The sequence below is a fragment of the Hypomesus nipponensis genome, chromosome 7, assembly GCF_054491055.1.
Source record: "Hypomesus nipponensis isolate SF chromosome 7, ASM5449105v1, whole genome shotgun sequence".
Taxonomy (NCBI): Eukaryota; Metazoa; Chordata; class Actinopteri; order Osmeriformes; family Osmeridae; genus Hypomesus; species Hypomesus nipponensis.
Window position 1 is genome coordinate 8,206,938 of NC_140367.1, and position 24,587 is coordinate 8,231,524.

The 24,587-nt window shown below is 47.0% G+C and overlaps 2 protein-coding genes across 4 annotated transcripts; one reads left to right on the forward strand and one right to left on the reverse strand.

Annotated features, from left to right (window-relative positions):
• Window positions 1-278: 278 nt before the first annotated feature.
• On the forward strand, window positions 279-5,816 carry csrp2 (cysteine and glycine-rich protein 2). 2 transcript variants are annotated; one of them, XM_084701218.1, is made up of 6 exons: window positions 279-427; window positions 1,795-1,916; window positions 3,014-3,182; window positions 3,927-4,056; window positions 4,574-4,667; window positions 5,606-5,816. In XM_084701218.1, the coding sequence occupies exons 2-6, from the start codon at window positions 1,805-1,807 to the stop codon at window positions 5,680-5,682; spliced, it is 582 nt and encodes a 193-aa protein (XP_084557344.1). In that variant the 5' UTR covers window positions 279-427; window positions 1,795-1,804; the 3' UTR covers window positions 5,683-5,816. The 2 variants fall into 2 exon arrangements, with proteins under 2 accessions (XP_084557344.1, XP_084557345.1); XM_084701219.1 differs by having other exon boundaries at window positions 287-320.
• Window positions 5,817-5,970: 154 nt separating this feature from the next.
• On the reverse strand, window positions 5,971-24,189 carry zdhhc17 (zDHHC palmitoyltransferase 17). 2 transcript variants are annotated; one of them, XM_084701216.1, is made up of 17 exons: window positions 24,062-24,189; window positions 18,230-18,333; window positions 17,904-18,026; window positions 17,157-17,234; window positions 16,207-16,351; window positions 15,930-15,994; window positions 15,288-15,450; window positions 15,060-15,185; window positions 13,791-13,933; window positions 12,601-12,703; window positions 11,827-11,949; window positions 10,990-11,052; window positions 10,753-10,846; window positions 9,705-9,788; window positions 9,435-9,592; window positions 9,012-9,106; window positions 5,971-8,818 (listed from the first exon to the last, which is right to left on the reverse strand). In XM_084701216.1, the coding sequence occupies exons 1-17, from the start codon at window positions 24,122-24,124 to the stop codon at window positions 8,680-8,682; spliced, it is 1,869 nt and encodes a 622-aa protein (XP_084557342.1). In that variant the 5' UTR covers window positions 24,125-24,189; the 3' UTR covers window positions 5,971-8,679. The 2 variants fall into 2 exon arrangements, with proteins under 2 accessions (XP_084557342.1, XP_084557343.1); XM_084701217.1 differs by lacking the exons at window positions 18,230-18,333; window positions 24,062-24,189 and having other exon boundaries at window positions 17,157-17,722; window positions 17,904-18,023.
• Window positions 24,190-24,587: the final 398 nt, after the last annotated feature.

A 24,587-nucleotide genomic window follows, 5' to 3' on the forward strand; every position in this document is an offset into this window, starting at 1 on the left:
CAAACAACCCAGTTTAAATATTGTTAACACACTAATTTCATCAATTATTGAACTTTTGAAAGTCAAGAAATGAAAGAGTTAAAGAGGGTAAATTATAGACACCTGTATGGTCCGCGTAGAACCACGTTTCTGTTAATAGTAGGATAGGGTGTTGTAGAATGGTTGACATTTCAAAAGACACTGATTACAAACAACGCAGAAACGTAAAAAGGAAGGCCCTTGTAATTACAGAACTCCACCTCTGACAAAAAAAAACACTCCCTCCTACCGAAGCAGCTCAAATATGACTTGCTATACGGAGTCCGGCTATTGCTGAGTGAGTAAGTATACGGAGAACTCAAGTGAACATACGGATATCATAATTTGAACTAACAGTGTGGCGTGTACAAGGAATTAATTGCGGTGATACTCAAACGGATTTGTAAAGGTATAGTTTCAGATTTGTGTTTACTTGAGCAAAATATTGTTGCGCGAAACTGTTAGATGTAGCCCCATTACATTTTGTCTAAGAGACATATGGATAGCCTAGATTCATGTTTATAGTAGTCGCTATTTCTCTAAATGTATTGTTGTAATTTTATGTCATTTCAATTCACACCATCGAAGGAAATACGGTGGTGAGATCATTTTCCTTTATGACATTAAAATTCAACGTTTTGTAACTCAAAAGTCAAATTTGGGCTTATACCAGCATGGTGAATCTAGAGCCGATTTGAGAGAAAACGACCCACCTGCGTTACTTGAGCTAAACTGGTGACGTAGTCACACCTGCACAGGCTTTTTAGAATGAATAACCTATCCTGGTTCTGCTGATCAAAATGCTTTTATTTTAACAGGTGCAAAACGTGTTACATAGCCTATTCAACAACACTTAAGACAACATTTCAGCTCAGCATTTGCTGTAGCCTACAAATCCCATATAATATTAAACATGATCTTATAACCATAACTCCAATAATTGCAACTTCATTAACCTTGGTAGTAAAACATTGTTGTGTGTCAGTCATCTACATGGGGTTATGGGAACTGGGCACAGTTCTCGGAATGCAGACCGATGAGGCCCCTGAACGCTAACCACTGATCATCTCTCATGTTGGGGCTTGTCATTTCCACACAGTCTGTCATAACTCGCTATTAGTTACCATCGTCTCACTTGATTAATAACTTGCTCTAAACTCGTGGTCTAGTTATCTATTGAAAATGAAAAACACCGCGTTTTTCTTCCGCGGGTGATGCGGGTGACATCATGTCTTGTCTGTGCTTTTCTTGGAATACAGATGAGAGACTTGCTTTTTAATTAAACGTTTTATGTGTCTCCTAGAACATTTTTGAAGTAGACTGTCAACGGCAAACAAATGACAGACTCCATAACCAATGATCGCACTAATGTTATCAGCCTTCAAGTTTAGTCTCCAGTGTGACCACATCAGTATTTATGCTCACGCATTGTTTGAAGACCATCGGAATTCAAATCCCATAGGCTTTAAAACAATACATTGTTCTGTGACATTATAAAACCACTGTGAAGTGCATCATACATTCCTGTCCTCCATTGTTGTGGTCCGATTTAAACCCCAGGGCTTGTTTTGGTCTGTATGTGCTTCCTGCTGCACAGTGTGCATTGTTTGTTTTTTGACTGTATCTCATAGGTTCAGGAAGGTGCATCACTGCTGCGTTGACTCAGACAGACAGGAAGGACTGAGCCCTCCACTTCCACCACCAGTGGAGACCCTGCTTTTGTCCTAACTTACTAAACACACATGTTTCAAGTGTTAAATGTGTTTCGTTTTGCAGCACAACAACTATGCCCAACTGGGGAGGTGGAAACAAGTGTGGCGCTTGCCAGGGCACGGTGTATCACGCTGAGGAGGTGCAGTGTGATGGCAAGAGCTTCCACAAATGCTGCTTCCTATGCAGTGAGTAAAACCTTGTGTTTGTTGGGCTCATTTCATTGGCATGTTCATTCCTACAGACGTCTTCCTCAAAGATCTTCTGTGCCGGGATATCCAAAACTTTCACTGCAGGTTCTAGAATGTTCTCGTCTTTCGAAAAAGAGAAGATGATGTGAGTGCCCATCTCAAAATGGACGCGTGGGAGAGTCAGGTCAAAATAGACGTCATACTCAGCTGTCAACCTACTGATAGGTCAAACCCTGTTCACTTCACGATCATAAAACTTATCACAGGCATCATGCCAACCATAGCACATGAATACTTGCACTGATGTCTTTGCTTATCTCATTCCAGTGGCCACTGTTCACAGTTCTGTCTGCCATGAGTTAGTTGTGTGTAAGCCCTGCTCATGAACTTCATTAAAATGTCAGTAAAGATGTTTTCATCAAAAGACCTTGACTGGAGCTCACACCATGCACATGCTTTGAATTAGTTTTCGTTGCTTTCCAATGGTCAAACAATGAGGCTCATACAAAAACCGGGTTCTTTTTCTGGGGTCCCTACAAACGCTGCTTTGTTCGTAGAGACGACAGAGAAAAGCTAATGAGCGGAGAAAGTGTGTGTGTCTGTTTCTGTCCCTGTCTGCCTTTTGTTCCTTTTTTTATTTTCCACATGAGAACCAAATCATTTCTAGGTGTGTTTAATCACTTTTGCTAGGTTATAGATCCTGTAGATTTGAGCCCACGTCTTGTCATGGGGCTCAGCGCGGGCAGATGAGTCTGTGAGTCACTGTAGGTCACTTGCTTTGGAGTCAGCCCAACAATTGAACATTTCACCTGGTATCTGATTGGATTTAACAACATTAATCTGAAAAGAAATGTCCCAGAACTCTAGACAAACAGGCACTGTTTCCTTACATGGTCTCAAATGAGTGTCAACTCTTCCTGGAATGAGGAGCAACATATCCTATTTGGAGACTTAAGTTCACAATTGAGGAGTTAGTGACCACGCCAGGGAGGCCGCAGTGTCCACGAACCCACAATGCAGCGTCTGTTCCTCGCGGAGACAAGGCCATTGTGGTTCACTGATCGCTGTCCTCTTGGGTTTTTTTTTCCCCGCAGTGGTGTGCAGGAAGGGACTGGACAGCACCACGCTGGCCATCCACGACACGGAGATCTACTGCAAGTCCTGCTACGGGAAGAAGTATGGGCCCAAAGGCTACGGCTACGGCCAGGGCGCCGGAACGCTCAACATGGACCGAGGAGAGAGGCTGGGGATCAAACCAGAGGAGTACGTCTTGTCACTGTGTGCTCTGGCTGGGTGGTAGTCTATGGGGTTTCTGGGATGGCCGCAGGGGTATATTGGAGGATGTATTCGAGTCCACTTCAGACCGTTGTTTGAAAATCATGCTTCTTGATTCACTTTGCATCTCCTAAATGGAAGTCTGATGGATTAATAGACTACACTTTGTAGACTGAAGGATCAAACCCATCATATTACATTACACCCTTAACGAAGGGCTAAGAGGCCTGGGAATGGACCCTGATTAGGTACTCATACTGTACAGTGACAAGCTTCCTGTTGTTTCAGAGTTAAAGTGACCAGTAACTTCATCCCCATGATGACTAGCCCGTACACACACACACACACACACTCACATAATCAGAACTCCCAGACTACACACACAAAAGGCTGTTCACCCATTCGCAGAGTGCATAGCCTTGTGTCAGGTGATTGTTGTTATGAAAGGCTCCATTATGTAACCCATAGCTCCTGGGCAGCCCTGCTGACCCTCATCTCTCCCCTGCTGTCCCCCGGGACACAAAGACACCCATTCAGATCCCATTCCCCTTGGTTAGGCTCCGCTCCAGGGCTCCAACCCCTGGGCCCCAGCGTTTGTAGCTTTCCCACCTCTGTGTCAACTAAGTGGGGAGAGAGAGGTGAGGGCTTGGGCCTCTGTCCAGTGTGGAGCTTCAAAACGGTCTTATTACAGCTGTGTCATTTGTTTGCTATTGTTGTCGTGCGTTTATTCAGGACCCAGACCCACAGACCCACCACCAACCCCAACCCCTCGAAATTCGCCCAGAAGTTTGGCGGCTCAGAGAAGTGTGCGCGATGTGGGGATTCTGTTTATGCAGCGGAGAAGGTCGTAGGGGCAGGCAAGGTGAGTCAGTGTCCCAGCGTCTGAGAGCTGGAACAGAGGAAAGGAGCAAGGACTGGGGGTTAAAGTTCAGCAGGATCCAGAACAGTAACCCCACAACAATTGAAGCCGGGGTCTGTATCATACAGTACTGAGGAGAGTTGGACGTATTCCCTTTTCATATTAATGAAAGAAACTCCATTATTCTTGCCAAAGGTTTTCCATGAAGTCTGGATTTGAGTGATGTTTTTTAAGCAGCTGGCTATAAAACGTACTTTGGGACTGTAAGCAGAAGCAGTAAAACACACACACACACACACTAATACAGGCAGAGGTTCTTTGGCTCTAAAGCAGCCTATAGTCTGTCCCTCTCCTGCAGACATAGACGTGCAAGGTATATTCAGCATACCCAGCTCTATGGCTCCAGAATTCATGTGTCATTTTATCACATAAGTATGATACTGTTTAAGAATGTATAGAAACTCTTTTTCCCATTGTTCAGTCAGTCGGTCATCTCTTTCCCCTTCCCTGTCTTCTGCAGCCGTGGCACAAAAACTGTTTCCGCTGTGCCAAGTGTGGAAAGAGCCTGGAGTCCACCACTCAGACAGAGAAAGACGGCGAGATCTATTGCAAAGGTGACACTTCAAAACTCCCAACATCTCCCCTAATCCTGGACACTAGCACTGGGGGAAGTACTGTACAAACATGCCATTGTTTTAGCCAAACACACAAATGATCATGACGTGATCATATCAACAGTGACGGTATTGGATGTACCAACTGTTATGTAATACATCTCTTCAAAACTAAATTCGACACCACACCAGTGCACTATTACAATGGAGGGGCTGATGAGCGTTTATCAGTGTCGGATGACACCAGACTGGTCAAGCCTGTTTAGAATCAAAGAGAGTGGACCTGAATAACAAGCCTCATCCTGTTTTGCCCATGTCCCTTTAGGTTGTTTTTTGTTAACGTTCTGTCAACTTGAATGTACTTTGTCCATGTTGTAATGTTGCCCCGAAAACTGCCTAAACAAAAGATATCACCCACATGATGGTGTTGGAATGTTTCAGCAAAACAAGAGATTTAAAGCTACAGACACATTCTGAGGCTGAAGCTGGGTAGATGGATCTGTATGTCCAAAGGTTGGACTTGATTTGAACATTAATGCGGATTCTTTATATTCCTTCACCATATATGCCAACACTACCCCTGCTCCGCTGTGCACTCATTGGTGGATACATGTTGTACCCTCTGCTTATACGTAAAACAATGGTTTTATCATGGAACCTTGGACTGATGAGTAAAACATGGCAGCACATATATTTATCCAAACACCTCACCAAGCACAGCGTGCCAGTCAGAGCTCGTAGTTAGTTCTTAGTTCGCTCACCTCACGAAGGGCCAATCATCTAACAAGCCTGTTTACTACTCTTCCAAGACGATAAACACTTTATCCTGCAGACAAAGGTCTGACTTTAAACAGAGAAGCATGCTGATTAAACAGACATATTGAACTGTCGGCTGAACATTGTGTTTGTTTATACTTATTTTTTCTGTGCTTCTCCAGCATGCTATGCCAAGAACTTTGGACCCAAAGGATTTGGTTATGGCCAAGGGGCAGGAGCCTTGGTCCACGCCCAATGATGATGACTACTTCTCAAGAGGAACTACGCCTACCATGCCTTTGTGCCATTCAGTCTAATGTGAAAATCTGAGTATTCATGCCTTTGTTTTTTTTGCATGGGATGTGGGCACCAATAAACAGAACATTTACGGAACCATTTTTCACAGACATCTTTGCCAATTATACAATAGATATTTCAAATGTATTTCAGTATGTCTCAATATGGTGACAACCTGAAGACAATTAAATACAAATTATGAACATAGCCAAATTATTCAACCGAATTTCAAACACGAGGCTACAAACGATTATTTTCACATTTGACTGTATTTTTTTATTAAAGCCATTAAAATTGATCCATGCCCAATATGTTTACATCTGAAGCGGAGTTACGGTGACGTCCTGAAGGAGGTGGAGAGGCACTGGAGATGGTCATGTGCTTTCAATATGGCGGGACAGCAGGGGACAAAACCAGACTGGAGCGGACAGAACCAGGGTAGACGTGCCTCCAAAACACGGCTCGTTAGGCAGGTTTTTAACGTGAGACGTTTTCTGAAACGTGGCATGTTAACCTGGGACGACATGAGTAGATTTGTGGGCTCGGTCCTGATGACTGGTTATCCGTGCACCTTCTAGACTGTCAGCAGAGGGTGAGTGGGAAGTTAAATACGGAGCTTCCAGCAGATGATGCTGATGTACTCCCACGAGCTAGGAGGCCTGTTAAACCACTCTAAACTATATTGCCTGATGAGACAACACCTAATGATTCATCTTTAAGATAAACAAGATCTGTGTTTGTCCTTAGTTCTCTGGTGCCTTTACAATTTGTACATCCAGTGGTATAACAACCCCAGCAATATGACTTAGAAAAACCCCTCGTTTGACTATGATTCACCAGCATGGAACATTCAAATATATTACACTTCAGCAGTTGACCAAATCCTTCAGACCTGGCACACCTGCAGACCAAGAAAGACTTGCACTAAAAGATACACACACACTGGATAAAAAAAATTATAATAACAGAACGCAGAAAGTACTTGCAAATACTGAACATTCACTATATACAGACACATGGCTCTCTGGGCCTCTGGGATGGCGACAGGTGATCATTGTTATGGCGACAGCCCATTGTCCAAGCATCACACATGCACTGGAGTTTTTAATTGCAAGGGATTAAAATGCCTATAGACAGCAGTGTCGGACATCACTAAAAGCTAAAGTCATACACTTGGATTATATTCGGTTTATCTTCTTTCCTTTTGGTTGGATGAAATCAAAGTGTTTTTTTATTTTCTTCGGGAGCTGCTTCAACTAACACTGACCCCAAAAAAACAAAAACGCAACAAAACAAAGTCACTCACGAAAAAAAAAAAAAAAAAAGAAGAAAAACAAAAGTAAAGTCTAGATCATTTATGTACAGATGCACATTCTTTACATTTCAGTCTGTCCTGTCGCTGCTGAGTCCACTGGAGGATGAATCTCAAAAGCAAAGAGATGACAACGCCGAGGAGGAGGGTCTGGGGGGGAGGGGCAATATCACATCAGACAGGACCCTCATCTCTGTAAACATGGAAGAGTTTGTTGGGAAGCGGTGTGGGATAATCTTTGTCTTCAGTAACAGCGAGAGCAGAAACCAATAAATGGTGATCAGTGCATTGTAATAGGCAGACGCACAACAAGTGTGTGTGTGTGTGTGTGTGTGTGTGTGTGTGTGTGGTAGGGGGAATAAACTAAACATCTCGACTTCAGAAGTCAAAAGAGAGCATGTGGAATGAACCTTTCTTGTAAACTTATAAAAAAAACATTCTATCAAAGTCACAGATGAAAGGGCCTTTTGTTTCTCTGCTTCAAATGGATCTTTCTAAAACTAGTATTATTATCTTATTACTACTCTTATATTAATAAATATATTTGTATGCATGTGTGACTGAGTATTATTCATTGGGCACCATGTCAAACCACCTTGAATTCTTACCTACTGTTCTCTTGATATAAAACACACAACATAAACAGCATTAACTGGGAAATAAACGCCAGGACATAAGTTCATCTATAAATAGCTTAAAAATAAATATGCTGCATCACATTATTTATAGGATATCGCTCCTAGTTGCGCCTTTTCTTAAACCTTGAATATGACCAATCAGCCAAGAACCCACTCAACAACAGGTGCCATCTTATGACACACTGAGTCTGTGCTAGGTGTTTATCAATGTTGGCAATTCTAAGGCTATCCTGGAGTAACCTGAAACAAAGGCTTGAATGAAGGTGCTTAACCAAAACGTTGAAACCCTCGCCGAAAAAAATCCAGCTTTCGACCTAACTTCCATACACAAGCCTTTCCTTCATCTCCCTGGCAACCACCGTTTTGAAAAGGGACAGCAGAGTTGGGGAACTAAAGAATGGAAAAGTCGAAGGAAACACAAAATAGGAGAAAAAAAACTTTTCACGTATCAAATAAAAGGAGAACCGCATAAGAGAACACTGAAGAAAAAAAGAAAACACTGCCGTTAACATACTGCACGTGTTGCAGTCATGACTCCAGCATGGCTGAAAAAAAAAAAAAAAAAAAAAAGTACAAATAAAGATCCCTTTTTATGTAAAAGTGGTTCTCCTCCCTCTTCCTGTCCCCCCGTGCGTCAGGCAGTGGTGCACTGTTCAGAGGGAGAGGAGACGAGGGGGAGCACTGCAGAGGACACGGCCCCGGGGTCCAGGAGATGGAGTGGTGAGGCTTCATCTAGGGTAACAGCAGTGGGTAGTGGGCCAGTGGTGGTGGTGGTGGGGGGAGGTGGGATCGGTGACGTGTTGCCCCCTAACAGCATGCTAGTCCAGGCTGAGATTCAGTCAGATCAGTGAGGGAGGGAGAGATGGTCCGAAGGCAAGCGCTCCCGGAAAACAGCCCCGATATGAACTCTGGTTGGGGGAGGGGGGGGGGGGGCTTTCTTCCTCTTCCTCCAAGAACACGACTGCTCCCCCAGTACTTCTCCCTCCTCCTCCTCTTCCTCCTCCCTGCTTTACACCAGCTGGTACCCCGACCCGGCGGTCTGGTCGTACTCTATTGTGTACTGTGTGGTCCAGTCTATCGCCATAGGCCGAAGCAGACCGCAGCACCGGATCTCAAAGAAGTCTATGAGGTTCCGTATGCACCCATGACTGGAGCATCAGGGAAAAGGAGAGAATGTGGAGAAAAGACACGGTACAAGTTAGGAATTCAGATGGACCTTCATTCATAGTGGCTGTTACTGAATGTCACATGGGGGCTGAACCAACAAACAGACCAGGAAGACTCATCGTGTTTGCTACCCATGTAAACGACCCAGGTATATTACCAGCCAGGTGTACTCACTTGAAGGGGCTCTCGATGGACGTGGCTGTTACTTTAAAGTGCTTGTATCTCCTGGCGTTCATCCTTTCGTTGGTGGTGATTCCCAGACCAGCAATCTGGAGAGGAGCACGCACGCACACACGCACACAATGTCACTTAGCAATGTCACTTAGCAATGTCACTTAGCAATGTCACTTAGCAATGTCACTTAGCAATGTCACTTAGCAATGCCATAAAGGACAGGACGTAGTCTGTAGTCCAAGACAAATAAATCTGGCAAACCACTCTCTGTTTAGAAACAGAATTTTCAGGCTGGAATCATGCCAAGGTCAGTATTGACATTTAATCAAAAGAAAACAGTTTGCAATGACTTATGAATAAACAACAGTGACATGAAAACAGAAAGTCTGTCTCTCTCTCCGTCTCTCCCTCACTCCCTCTCACCTGGTACAGCTGGCACATGATGAGCACAGCGACCCACATGAAGTGGAAGACACTGTTGATGAACATCCAGAACATCCAGGGGGAGCAGGAGGCAATCTGGCTCAGGTAGAACCACAGGCCGTCCTTGGCGTAGCTGGTGGCACAGTGGATCCTCCAGTCTGGAGGGCAGAGGTCAGGATGAGGTCAAGACGACAGGTGGTGGAACTGGTGGTGGGGGGGATGTGTTCACATAACAAGGACGGTTGACAGGGGGGGGGGGGTTCCACTCACAGCAGGTGCAGCCGTACATCATCCAGCAGATCATGCAGAGCAGGAAGAACAGGTAGCCCATGAAGTAGCGGTGGTTTCCACTTCCTGCACACGGGAAAAGAAAGTCATTCACCAATAACGTGTTCATTTAGCAGATGCTTGTATTCAAGGTGACGCCGCGGAGGGGATTTGAACCTGTGACTGCACTTTTTGTGCTCTACCACTGAGCTATACACACAGTGACTGGGATAAAGTGCAGCTGTGTCCTGTAAACTCGGTCCAAGCTTCAGAACTAGGAGAGAGAGCACGTGTTGTGTTAGCTTGCTAATGAGGAGCTGGAGATGAGTGGTTTCACTGACATCGTCCCGCCCCCCCCCCAACATATCCTGACCCTCTGTGTTCCTCCGTTCCCCTCACACCTGGCTAAACAGGACAGAGCTCGCCTGGGGAGTAAGGCAGTCAGGTCTGTGCCATTGTCTTTCAACATCTGGCCCATCCTGTTCCATCTGGTTTAGAAGAGCCTGCACACAGGTCATAGGACCATAGGACACTTCACTCCTCAGTCTCCCCCTCTTCCTTCCCCAAATGATCCAGTCTCCCCATTAGCCTACATTCTCCTCCACCCCCCATCTCCCCCCCAGGACACAGGCTACAGGTCTGGATGCCAGCCTCCCTCCAGATGTCTGTTTGGAGGCGGAGCCATCAGAGGGCCCAGCAGTCACCTGCAGGTGCTGCCGCCCATCTGACAGAGCAGGCCAGCACTCACACCAGGAGAGACAAGCGAGCCAGCTCTGCAACTCCCCTTTGTAGGTCTTTCTACCCACCAGCCACAACAGCTCATTAACTCACATGGAGGGCCCCTTTCAACAACACCATGCGCTGCTTCTTATGGGGGGGGGGGGACTCGAGGCGAATAAAAAAAGAAATGTTCCAATTTTGCGAGCAGAAAATGAGCCGCAGCCAAGGGAACGTGTTGTTCTACTTTAATCCTGTTTATAGGGTGGGTAGTGTGCGCGCTGTTAATCTAATCCTGTTTGTAGGGTGGGTAGTGTGCTCGCTGTTACTTTACCGACACAGTTGCCCACCCAAGGGCAGTGGTGGTCAAACTTGGCGATGCAGCGGTTGCACACGGCACAGTGTTTGGACCTTATAGGCTTCCGTATCTGTGTGTGTGTGTGTGTGGGGGGGGGGGGGGGGCAAAAGACAACATGAAAGTGACGTTCAGTTAGTCCATTTAACTACTACAAAGCTCAACCACATTTGAGACTTTCAAAGTAAACTTCTTTTGAAAGATGTTTGTCTTTACCAAACAAGTGCTGCAGAATATGCTAAGATCCAGGCTGCCTGTTTCTGCCAATTCAACTATAGTCTGGAAGAGAGGGAGAGAAAGAATTAGTAACAATGACAATTTCCAAACTAGAATTAATGACACTTCATGAGATTTGTGGGTTGATGATTGCTACCGTCGCGGCGAAGATAACTTTGAATGGAACCTGATCAGTTCCAGGTCGCATCATGGGAAATGTAGGTACTCTACAGCCAGAGCTCCATATGTCGAGGAGCCTTGAGAGGACTCGAGGTGAAGAGGAATTCCCCCGTCCCCAGAGCAGGGCACAGAGACCTTGATGTGTGAAGGTCCTGGAGGCTTCAGAGCTGTCCTACCTCCAGTACAGGGCTGGGCCCTGCTGGGCTAGATTTAACCCTGTCATCAATCACATCATGGGGAAGCTGGGGCTGTGAGCAGTGGAGGTCCTGATCTGTTCCATCAGTGTGTGCTAATGAGGGACACTCAGACACCAGGGGAGGGAGGGAGGGGGGGGGGGGGGGGGGCTGGCTGAGGGCCAATGGTTCCACAGCGCAGACAACACAGTGAAATGCTTGGTCGTGACTGGTTATGGAACCATGTTTGGCTGAAAATGAATAGCTACATTATATGACATGATGAGCTACTCAGAGAAGGAGCGGATCTGATCCGCTTGGATCAAAGTGTAGAAACAAAAGTGGTGCGGGACAATTTGAGTGTTGACGGCGCTTCCTGCACTGGCTGTGTGGTCAACCCCCTTCATGCCTCTCACCTGGCCCCGCCCCCTCAGGAGGCAGGTGGGATGATTGGGGGCGGAGCAGCAGGAAGGGGCGTGTTTACCTTCTTCTTCTGCTCCTCTGAGGCTTTGATGATGCCGGGGTCGGACTTCCAGGACTTTCCGAAGTTGTAGAACAGAGCCACGCTGTTGAGCAGGAAGGGGAGGTGCACAGTGGCGAATGGGAGATGTACCAAGAGGTCAAGGAAGATGTAGGATCGGTCTGGGGGAAAATGTGTGGCCTCACAAAACAGCAAAACGTTCTGAGTGTAGCTTCGAGTTCAGTTGGGTTCAAAGTTAGCCGTAGCTCTCTTCCAGACCGTTTCAGACCAGAATGGGAGTTGTGGTGGAAATGGTCCACTTGTAACTACTTCCACAAGAAACTCTCTCCCACGATCCTGCTGTAAATATAGGCTCCTTTGAAAAGAACCAACTCCACCCACAACACGCTTTCATTTCCACTTCAGGATTGAGGAGGACAATGAGACTGCACTGCCCCCCCTCCCCTCCAGCCTCTCAAGAGACTCTCACATGAAATAACCGGCGTGGAGGTGGGAATGTCAGCACTCCCCCTTCATCTGCGGATCAATCTCCCCATGAAAAACTAAAAATGACTTGCGAGCTTTGGGGAAACATGGCCACCATGAAAACACACCGGAGTCTCAAAGGTCTGAAGTCAAAACCCAAAGACACGGCCCACAACAGTTAGGAAGAATCGGACGTACACATGCATGCAAACGCGAGGGCGGACACGCGCACACACAATGCCGTTTCCACGGCCAGGGCAGCTCCACTCTGATGGGTGGATGGACAAACGGCTCCCAGGAGGTGTAAAGGATATCATTCCAGAACCAGTAGAACCAGGTGATGTACATCCAGAACTTGGTGGCCAGGTAGATCCCCAGAGGAAGAGCACTGTGCATGGAGTGGTCGAAGAACGACCTGCATGAGGAGGGGGAGGGAGGGAGAGAATGGAAATGGGTTAAGAGAGGGGGGAGAGTGAAAGGGGGGAGAAAGGCGGGAGATTCTGCTGTCATAGATGTGTATTTCACTCATATCTATTTCTGTGACACTGCAGGGGTCAGGTCTACACTGCAGGGGTCAGGTCTACACTGCAGGGGTCAGGTCTACACTGCAGGGGTCAGGTCTACACTGCAGGGGTCAGGTCTACACTGCAGGGGTCAGGTCTACACTGCAGGGGTCAGGTCTACATTGAAGGGGTCAGGTCTACACTGCAGGGGTCAGGTCTACATTGAAGGGGTCAGGTCTACACTGCAGGGGTCAGGTCTACACTGCAGGGGTCAGGTCTACACTGCAGGGGTCAGGTCTACACTGCAGGGGTCAGGTCTACACTGCAGGGGTCAGGTCTACACTGCAGGGGTCAGGTCTACATTGAAGGGGTCAGGTCTACACTGCAGGGGTCAGGTCTACATTGAAGGGGTCAGGTCTACACTGCAGGGGTCAGGTCTACACTGCAGGGGTCAGGTCTACATTGAAGGGGTCAGGTCTACACTGCAGGGGTCAGGTCTACACTGCAGGGGTCAGGTCTACATTGAAGGGGTCAGGTCTACACTGCAGGGGTCAGGTCTACACTGCAGGGGTCAGGTCTACACTGCAGGGGTCAGGTCTACACTGCAGGGGTCAGGTCTACATTGAAGAGGACACACAACAAAAACACAACTGTTGCAATCCTTTGAGATCAAGTCACCCGGACAAAGGAAAACAAACTAAACCGTAGCTTGCTGACATGTCTACAATCAAATTAAACAACGACGACTATCAACTATACATTTCCACAGGGAAAGAATGCTAAGCATGTGTGTGAATGCCAGTGTGCATATAGCGGATACAAGCTGCCAGTACACCACCAGCTACTGCAGGAGCAGATGGTGGAGCTAATGGACTGACAGTAGGGGGTACTGAGTGTGTGTGTGTGTGTGTGTGTCTATGGTTGTGTATCTGTACGTGTACGAGGAAGTGTATATAGGCGGTACGTGTGTGAGCGTGCGTGTGTATCCAGAACACGTACTTGGAGAGGAACTGCACAGTGACCCACAGTCCAGCGTACATGAGGCTCTTGGCGAGCCAGGACTCGATATCCAGGTCAGCGATGAAGCCCACCAGCCAGATGACCAGGAAGGGGGTCGCCAGCATCACCTTCTGTCTGAACTCCTGCACACACACCACGCCAAACACACACACCCCATGCCAAAAACATACATACCATGCCAAAAACACACAAAAAATGAGAGGGGATCCAAAAATAGGTTGAAATTTGCACTGACAAGAGTTTAAATGAGCTACTACGAAGCATAATCAAAAATAACAATAATAATCATGAGAATACTGCTTTCCTGAACTATATCTATATCCTACAACGGTAACGTACTGAGCAGTGCTTCAACTGAGCAGGATCTACTTTGGATGCATCTACCATATCTACAGGGATGTACCTTGATCACCTAAGATTTGTCCAGCGGTTGAATAAAAAGACGACATGGTGAGACGCAGGCCAACGACAACAAACAACAAACAGAAGCTGAGAGCAGGTGCAGTGTGGCTGTGTGCTGACAGCGGTGTTCAGGCCTGGACGCAGCTAGTTGCAGGGTCGCAGGTCGTCTTGGGGGACAGAGGGCCAAGCGGATCAGCGTTTTAACACACAGGGCTCCGGACAGTGACGTGACATGGAGCAGGGTTGGGCCCAGCCGTAAACACCACCTCTCACGCATCACTCCCAGGCCCAGGGCAGCTAGATTGGGGGTTAGCTCGTTTCTCGTCAACAAGAAAGCAGCAATTTCCTCTCAAGGTGTTTGAGTCCCAGGCTCCACTGGGAGAGAGCCCTTCAGACTCAGACAAGGATAGACACTGTTCCCTGGATAATTGTGTGTGCGTTTCCTTATTTACCCTTACCCTGCACCAAAGTGTGATCTTTTGTGACTTTTACAGAGTCTGGATAAATGGGAGAGATCTCCAAGACCGAGGTCTCGGATGGACCATGAAAGTGAATGCGTCTGGTTTTTCAAGGCATGTTGAAAAGTTCCACGACTTCCAAGTAGTATAACCTTGAGAGTTGCTATAAAACCTTGTGTGTTACAACACTCATACCTTACAAAACTGCGGCTTCTTTTTATAAGGGTCTTTATTTGTGTGTGTGTGTGTGTGTGTGTGTGTGTGAGAGTGAGTGAGGACAGCGTGTGTGTGTGTGTGTGTGTGTGTGAGAGAGAGGACCACGTGTGTGTGTGAGAGAGAAAGTGAACAGTGAGAGTGTGTGTGAGGTCTGTGTGTGTGTGTGCGTTACCTTGTCCATCTTGAGTCTCTTCAGGTAGGAGGGGCTGTCATAGCCCTTGGCCTGCCGGGCCTCCTGCAGGTGGTTGATCATCCAGACGTTCTTCCTCTGCTTGGCCAGGTCCAGTGGCGTCTCTCCCTGGCAACGACACCACAGGACACATCAGCACACACACACACACACACACACACACGGCTGGGGCCGGGCTGGACCAAACCACCGAGACACACACACACACACCTTGATGTTCTGGGCGTCCACGTTGGAGTTGGCGTCCAGCAGCAGGCTGATGACGGTGGTGTTTCCAGCCAGCACGGCCCAGTGCAGGGCCGTGTTCTTGTGGTACTTGTCCCCCAAGTTGACCGACACATTGAAGGTCAGGAGGAGCCTGGTGGGGTCCACACTGGGGAGGGGGGGGGGGGGGTGTAATAGAGGTAGGTATACATGTTTCTGTGCAGCAATAAGTATGAGTCAACATCAGCCTGCTTCTATCCAACCCTGTACTGTACACCTCTCCCCTGTACAATATTACCCACTAGGGTTTATTATACACTATAACATGGTCCAAAGCTGAACGGATGAGGGAGAACATTACTGGCCACAGACTGCTCAGACAGTTCCCCTGCTGACAGTCCTGATGTAGCCGTTAGAAGGTTGCGGGAGCAGCCCCAGTCAGCAGAATCTACTAGCTGCTTGTGTGACAGCATCCTGATTCTGCAGTACAACACTGTGTGGGAGGCCTTATTTAACCGTCCTCTCAGAAAGCAGATCTGTACTTGGCTGCTAAGCCAGAGAGCTCAGTTCAAAGGGACGTTGACACAGAAGCCTCTGGGTCCTGTCACCTTGTAGGGGTGGAACATATAGGTTTATACACACACACACCTGTGTGTCCTGTAAGCAGCCCACATCAAAGGAGTCATGCCGTTCTGATCCATCATGTCCACATCCTGCCAGAGATAGAAGAGAGAGACAGAGGAAGAGAGGGAGAGGAAGAGCAAGACGGAGAGAGAGAATTAAGAGTGTTACTGGAAGCAGGAGGGAAGAACTTGGCAGGGTTCCCAACGAGGACGGCAGCTGTGAAAACCACGCCACACCACCCCCTGGTGGTGAAAGGAGGGCCTGGCCTGCGCGGGGGGAGGGGGGGGAGGGCGCTGCGTACCTGGCCCTTGGCGATGAGGTACGCCACGATGGAGGTGTGTCCGAACTGGGCGGCCAGGTGGACGCAGCTGCAGCCCTCGCCGTCGATCAGCGAGGGGTCGGAGCCATACTTCAACAGCTGCACCACCATGGACAGGTGGCCCTGCCTGGACACACACACGACGATGTGTGAATGACACTATTCATACCGTTTACAAATACGATTGACCTTCACGCCCATTACATCGCTAAATCAACGTATATCATTTCATTAAAAGGTTCTTTCAGAGTGTCAGTGAGTGGTGGGCTTGAAGCCTCCCCAAAAAGACCTGATCTGTTTGACAGAGGCAACAGATGGATTACACATGGCAGTGACACATCTCTTCCTGCACCGTTAAGCTGCTATTTGATTACCGCCTCCCTCAGGAGACACGGGGAACATTCTGACCATCGACCACATAAACCACAACCCAACGTGCTGCATCCCTCTTTAGATCCCTCTCCCCCTCCAGTCTGAAAGGTCACAAGCTGGGGGGGGGGGATCTGATGGAGGCGAGTCCAGGGGACTGTAACCGAGCAGGTGTGGATGCCCTCCTGTCAGAAACATCAATAATGCAGCAGAGCTCTCTCTCCCTCTACCCTGGTCCCTGGAACCACCAACGTGGGAGAGAGAAGGTTGCCTAATGTTGTTGTTTTTTCCCCTCCCACTCTCAATAAAAAATGAAAATCTCTTGAGGAACATTTCGTGGAAAGCTGAAAACCTGGGCTCGGCTCAAGCTGGATGACAAGTATTAAATAACACCCCCCCCCCCACCACACACTCTCCCTCGACAGTTTACCTGGCTGTCTCCAGATCTCTAGACCAGCTCTATAAACAATAGAGCCCCCCCCCCCGCCACTGGATGTAGCTTTGATTGACAGCGCCTTTTCAACACATTGTCGATCTGGTGTGCGTGTGTGTGTGAGCCTGACCTGGTGGCCCAGTGCAGTGGTGTGGAGTTCAGATCCCCTCCTAGCTGGTCCACTATCGCCCCCTTCGATATGTAGTACCTGAGGAGAGACACGCAATCAGAGAAGACCACATATCCACATGTGCACACACACACACCAACCAGTACACACATGCACACACCCTCCCTAGCCATGCTACTGATTGTTAAAGAGAAGATTGGTGGCTGTCCACACCACACAATATGGAGAGATTAAAGAACAGATTAAAGTGCATCTTTCTTTTGGGACAGGACTGGACAAGTATAATATGCGTTACCATACCAGTTAATTAGGAACCTCCCCATCCCACTCTCACTATATCCCTCTCTCCCTCCCTCCCACTATCAGGAGGGAGCATGGGGGTAATTTCCACCCTTGCTGGTTGGGTCTGGAGTGAAATGAAGATGCAATCTCTCAATGGGCCCAGAAGGACAGGCCAGCGCAGAGTTCTGGTTCATCTCCAGAGAGCTGGCTGGAGCCCTGGTCTACCAGGGGGTCAGCATGTCCCAGTCCAACTGGAGAAGCAGCAGCATCCCCTCACAACTCGACTGGAACACATCAATCATTCATGTGACTGTACAACAGTGCGGGGAGGTCAAGGGCACACTCTGTCCTTGGCTGAGCAGAGCGTGTTGGTGTGTGAGGGAAAAGAGGCAGCGTGAGGGATGTGTTATCGCGTGAAAACGAACGAGTCGGAGAGAGAGGGAGAGAGCGAAAAAAAGCACTCACTTGACGAGGTCTATTCTATTGTTGATGGCTGCCCAGTGCAGGAGGGTGACGTTCTCTTTGTCGGGCTGCCGCACGTCGTAGCCCGCCTCCACCAGCTCCCTGCAGCGCTCAAAGATGCCGTACCTGCACAGGGAACACAGCACGGCTCAAAACCACAACCCCACACACTCCAAGTGGAGCAGGCTGATATATCTGGTCTTGACATGGCAAGGCTAATGCTAAATCCCACAGGAAATCAAACCCCTGGCATTGCTGGCATCACTATGCAGACAGACTAGATGAGGGGGGGGGGGTCCTCGTCCTCAGGCGAGTGTTAGAGTACTCACTGTGTGGCTTTGACGATGTCCCAGGTGCTGTAGTCATCCACGTGGCTTTTGCGGGCCACGGTCTCAGTGTAGCCATGGTTGTAGTGACTCTGGGGCTTGATTTCCTGGGAAGGGGAGACAGAGGAGTGTAAAGGGGGGTTTAGAAACTCTACCCACTGGTCCCACTGGCCTTTCACATTCAGAAAGTAGTCATTTAGCAGACGCTCTTATCCAGAGCGACTTACAGTAAGTACAGGGACATTCCCCCCGAGGCAAGTAGGGTGAAGTGCGTTGCCGAAGGACACAACATCATTTTGCATTGCCGGGAATCGAACCAGCAACCTTCTGATTACTAGCCCGATTCCCTAACCGCTCAGCCATCTGACTTTCACAGGCCTCATAGGTGTATGATGTCATAGGAGAGGAGAGGGAGGTAGCTATTGCGGGATGGCTTTAACGTTGAGTAATATTCACTAGCAACACCTAGCCTGCTTCCCCACATTGTGTCTGGTCTAGATCACTGAGGAGGGCTACTGACGCGCGGCAACACACAAATGCTTTCCGAGAGAAGTCTGGGAGATTTGTTTGCAATGCCAGCAAGCTACAGATGATCAAACCAAGCCCAATGCCAAGCCTTACATAAGCACGCCAATCATGTCATTCAATACAATCATATAATGCTTTGTGGATTTTCGTACCAGGGTGGGTTGCAGTTGCAGATTAATAATATTGAAACAGAGCAAATGGATTTAGGATATGGTTAATATGGAGATTATTACAAAATGTGGATTCCATGTAATATGAGAGATAATCTAGAGGCTATACTGCTACGATGATGTCACTGGGGCCTAAAGCGGGATGGACAGAGGAGGAGGGGAGGAAGGGGGGGAGGAGGGGAAAGGAGAGGAGAGGAAGAATGAGATGGAGGGAAATGGATAAGGGAAAAAGGGATGAAGGGTGGAAAGGGAGGGTGGGAGATTGAAAGGGAGCTTGGCAGAGAGAGATAGAGAGAGAGATAGAGAGAGAGAGATAGAGAAGGCTGGAGAAGGAGAGGGCCGGGGGAGGGGGAGAACAGGGCTGGCAAACTTCCAGTCACAACTCTGGGCCTTGGTCTGCAGGGCTGATTCTACAAGCTAGGAGCCGGGTCGTGTCTTCAGCTGTGGTTAGTCACTCACCCAGGGTAAATACAGAGGCTTGTTGTTGAGCTGTTTGTTCAAAATACCACTTAAACTTAGCAACCATTTAAACAGAAAGCAACCATTTCAACAGAAAGCAACCATTTCAACAGAAAGCAACCATTGCTACAGTTGGTGGTAGGTAACAATGTCTGAAAAATTTAGAAAAACAGGTTCAAATATCCCTTCAGGAAGTTCCACAAACAGGAATATCTTAGCTTGTGATCAGATGATCTAAACGATTGAGGATATTTACAAAAATAGAAAGGGGATATGGTCAAAACTCGGCCAGATGAGGTTTTGTCTATTTTGTCTCCATTGTAAATGAGCAAACAGAAGAACATGACAGACGAGCAGCGACCAAGTAACGTGCGGGCCATGTCTGTGGACCCACCGAGCTGGAGCTGCGAGTCGCAGCTAAAAAATATATGCGACAGATCCATGAAAGACAGCCTCACAGAAAAAAGGAGAGACAGTGGGATTTGAAGACAGAGCTGCAGAGACAGAGTGGGTCTAGGGGGGGATGCTCAAGGTTATACAGTTGGCTGTTTAACTGTAAACTGAACAGTTAAAGTCCCATCCTGCCTTGCAGCATCTCCCCAGCCTCCCCCCCCCCTCCTACAGAGCAGAGTGAAATGCTGAGCCAGCACTGCTTACATCATGACAGCCCGTTACAGCAGGGCTGCACACCTGGGGAGCTCTGCTCAGGCCTGGAGGGCAGCGCAATGTTGACTACACAGACAAGACCTCGTTTGGGTCTGAGGACGAGGGGACGTGGTTGTATCTGCAGCCTACTGGAGAACCATATCATGTGTGGGGAAATGGGACTGAGGGTTATTGTGTCCGCCAAGGTAGAATGGATCGTGATTTGCGGCAAAACTTGGATTTGATACTCGTTCGCATATTTTATTTTCACCTGCATCGCAATAGGCGAGTGTGTGGGATACGTGTCGATCATGCTGTGGAGATCTTCCACAGAGGTTGATATGGCTGAGGCATACAGACAAACAGTGAAATCAAGGTTTTTGCCACAGCCATGTATGGATGGCTTATTTCCACGAGACAACGCCTGACTCCCTGATGGTGGGCATGATCCAGGTCATTAGTGGGCTCATAATTATGTTTTACTCCTGGAAATTCCCTTTTTACCCAGACAGCATTTTAAATGGCATTCAAGGCCAGTTACTTTAGCTATATTTACATACAGCATAAAAAGCAGCAAGAGACATTCCCAGGTGTTTTAACAGTGAAAGGACAACCCTCTGACCTAAGGGCATAGAAGAAGTTTATAAACTCTGAATCCCATTTATTATAATGACTTATTCCCTGACCTCTTGAGATACCAATTGGCCCCAAGGTCAAAGAAGCAAAGAGCCCTTTTACTGCCTCTATCACGACGCTGTGGTTGGTAATTGTGACTGCAGGCCACAGAGGAGACGATAATTGCAGTCAGAGTACGCATTTTTGGGTCCTTCTAATTGAGTGTCTGCTATTTTGTAATCCACTCAAACCTGGACAGAGAGGGCAAGGGAGGAGAGGGGGAGGCTTGTACGACATCCGCTTCCTCTCAGGGCCCTGAAGGGGAGATCCTCTGTTAGGGGAGAGCTAGGGATCCAGGTTGTCAATAGGACATATGGCACACTCTCCCCAGGGAATGATGTCATGTGGCCCACCCTTAGAAAAACAATCATATTTTACTGGTTGTCTTATAAATGAGAATAATAACACTTGGTGGGGTAATTATACTGTGAACTCGCAGAGGTCCAAAATGCAATGTTTTGTGTGATACAAAACATATTTATTTGTCTGTTCATCCCCACTTCACAGCACAGACACAGGATGACACACTGTAGGCAGACAGACAGGCATGCCGCCTCCATAATAGGCTAGTCTGGTTCTGGCCACCTTTACTTAATGCTCCTTATTACATTCAGGTTGAATGTGACTCCCTTATCAAGTCCTTTCAGTATGCCAACTACGCTTTCCCTACACTGTGCTATGACTGGCTGGCTGGCTGGCTGGCTGGCCTATTCAAAGCCAATAAAGATTCTGCAGCAGGATAGGTCTGTACCAATCTAACATACCATCTCAAATGAGGGCCATTCTGTGAAACTAATCCAATATTCAAGCTCAAATTTGAGTTAATGAGAAAGTGTTTGGAGAATCTGCCTCGCTAGTGAATAAAGAATAAGAAACACAGGCCCTCCACACAGAGCTCAGCTTCTGTTTGCTGCCTTCATGTTCGCTCCTCAGCTTTGTAGCAAGCATTTGCAGTTATGCAAAAAAAAAAAAAAACATTTGCATTTCCAAATCAGGTCAGGAGCCTAGTGCTTTTTTTTCTCTTCCCTTTGACAAATCAACAAACGACCAGAGAAGTTCCCAAAGGAAGGATGGAATTTTCATAAAGTTATGTGTTCAATGGGGCTTTCGGAGAGACGAACAAGGCAAATAACATAAACTGGCATATCACTCCGACTTCCATAGGTGTCTGCTCCCCATACAGGGAGCTCCCTTGGGACAGAGCACACACCCTACATTTTCCCTTTAACAGCAAATCGTAGACTACCTTCAATGAAAACAAAGATAAATCTGACCATTTACCATTGGTTAACGGATTCCATTCATCCATCTAAAATATGAATGAACACCATCAGCTGTACCAGTTGACAAGGGCAGGGAGGGAGTAGTCAACACTTCAGAAATGCAGTTGGTGAGCGTTGTCTGTCGTCTACAATTCCGCACATCCCTGTGACTCGCCAGCCACCTGACAAGCCTTGAAACTAAAGACCAGCATGAACAGAGGAGCATTTCAACCACCGGCTCACATCTAAGCTCCATCTCAGGAATAACAATGGGACAATGGGGACTCTTCTACTGTTACTGTCCTTTGCACAAAACCACCCAGGGATTAGACCAAGTTCACCCTCTGTGTTTTAGTAACACCTCATTGACATAGGTTAGACAGTTATGCCCTGGGGATCTGGCCCCAGCTCCCACTGTCACAACCGTCTAGTCAAACCTGGCTGTGTCTCACAACATCTAACAGTGCTGACTGCTCTCTCCAATTACCCATGATAACTATGTAATGTTTTGTAGAGAAAAATTAATCACTCAAAACCAGCAATTCTAGGCTGCCATGTGCCAAGAGAACAAGGACAAGATGGTGGACAAGATGGTGCTCTGTGGATGTTGAGGGACCAGTAAACTTTCATGGAGTCACATCATGAAGTCTACCTCAAACAGACAGAATGATTATTGATTATTTAATGCCAATGAGAAGAGTGAGCAGGCCTAAATTGCCAATATTAGACAATAATTCACATGCGTAGCTTATTGAAATGGAGGTAAAATCCTGCATGTTGTTGATTTAAAACGATGAGTTATAGGCTACCCCATCAGTATGAATCAAGGTGAATTACTTCCAGCTGCCAATGACAATATGGCACTGAGATTGCAGCAATTCACTCAGTCAAGGAGATTATGTGTGAGGTGATTTATTAGTCTCAACAGCACTATCTGATGTCTCTAGACGATGGTCTCAGATAGTCACAAGGACTAAACGTCTTTCTGTAGGAAACTGCAGACCCTCATGTGTACTGAGGAGTTCAAGCAGCATATCATGTCCTCGCACTAGTTGGCTAAATAAAATGGGTAACAGACGGAGGTAAACCATTAACAATTTACAATGGGTAGTTCCTCTGAAAGGTATCTTGCCTAAGAGGGTATTCAACATAACGTAAGAAACAGACAATATTGCAGAGACTAGAAGGGAATGACTACTTTAACTGGGTGCGTTCGGCTGCGCACATTACAAGTAGCCTTGAAAACATACATCATAAATACAATGTAGCTACGGAAGTTAATAATAGGGCCCTTTGAATCTCCTGGTTGGTAGCTAGGTAATAACTCCAGGCAATGACCCAACAATATTGCACAAAAACGTTGTTTGAGTAAGCTAAATACTTATCCCACATTTGGCAAATAGTCTATAATTTTCCAGATATATTTTCGGGGGCTGGGGCATGGGAAGTCTCAGACAAGCCAACACTGGCCTTGGACTGGGAACAATCCAAGCCATGATGGTAGATTGTGTGTTTACAGTGCGTCATGTTGCTTATTATTTAAATTACGAATTAATCAAACGAACTGAACCTAGATTGGTAAACGCAAAGTGTGCATATTGCATTGCAATATCAATACCATGAGCTATCACACTGTTAAAAAGATTGTCCCGATCTCAACTAATCGACCAAGGCCAGCTTGACAGCTAGCTACTAAAACAGCAGCATGCTACCTGCCATTCAGCAGCTGCACGCGCATCAACTAAGCGTATATTAGTAAGCACGAGTACGTCATTTTAAAATTGCACTGTTAAATAACAAAGAATTATGCGAATTTTAAGGCACTATTGGTTTGGTAGTTTGCAACCGACGTCAAAACCCCTAATCTAAGAATTTAGCTAGTTAGCTAGCTGGCTAACGTAAGCAGCTGCTAGCAAGCTCTTTTACGCAGCAGGGGCTAATAATTGCAAGCTACATTTGGAGCCTGCCACCCGCCTTCCCGAGGATCGTGGTTGTCCAAATACACGACGGATTTATAATCTGCGATAACTTCAACTAGCACAATTTGCATCATTGCACATTACCCCATGCACTAATATGGAGGTCGAGCATCCTACCTCTGGATGGAGAATAGGGACACAGCCAGCTTCTTTCTCATATTCATCCATAACGTCAGCCATCTTGGTGGTCAATCTCACCAAGCATTATGGGTAATGCTCTGTGGAAACAAACAAGAGGAGGGGTTGCTCTGTCAAAAGGATGCCCGAAGCTTGTCGTGAGATTTTTATGCTACTGTACTGTTGCATTACGTCATTGTATCACATCATTTTGATGTGCAGAGCTGTTATGTATACTGTGAGAAAGGGTTAGGGTTATGAACTCAGTTTACTGTATCCTCATCTTGCATGTATTCGTTTATTGTTCAGAAATGTATATAAATGATACCGTTGACGACTTTTCGAGACCACTCTTGGGCTTGATTACAAATAAGTGAGATAGCATATTAGAGAATAAATTATTTGTCAAGAAATCAATCTCCAACATCATTGTATGCACAAGAATACATTGTATAAGCCTTTACAACTGGAAAGTCATTCAAAAGATGAATGAGCTGTATTACTTTGTTTTTGTCACTAGATGTCA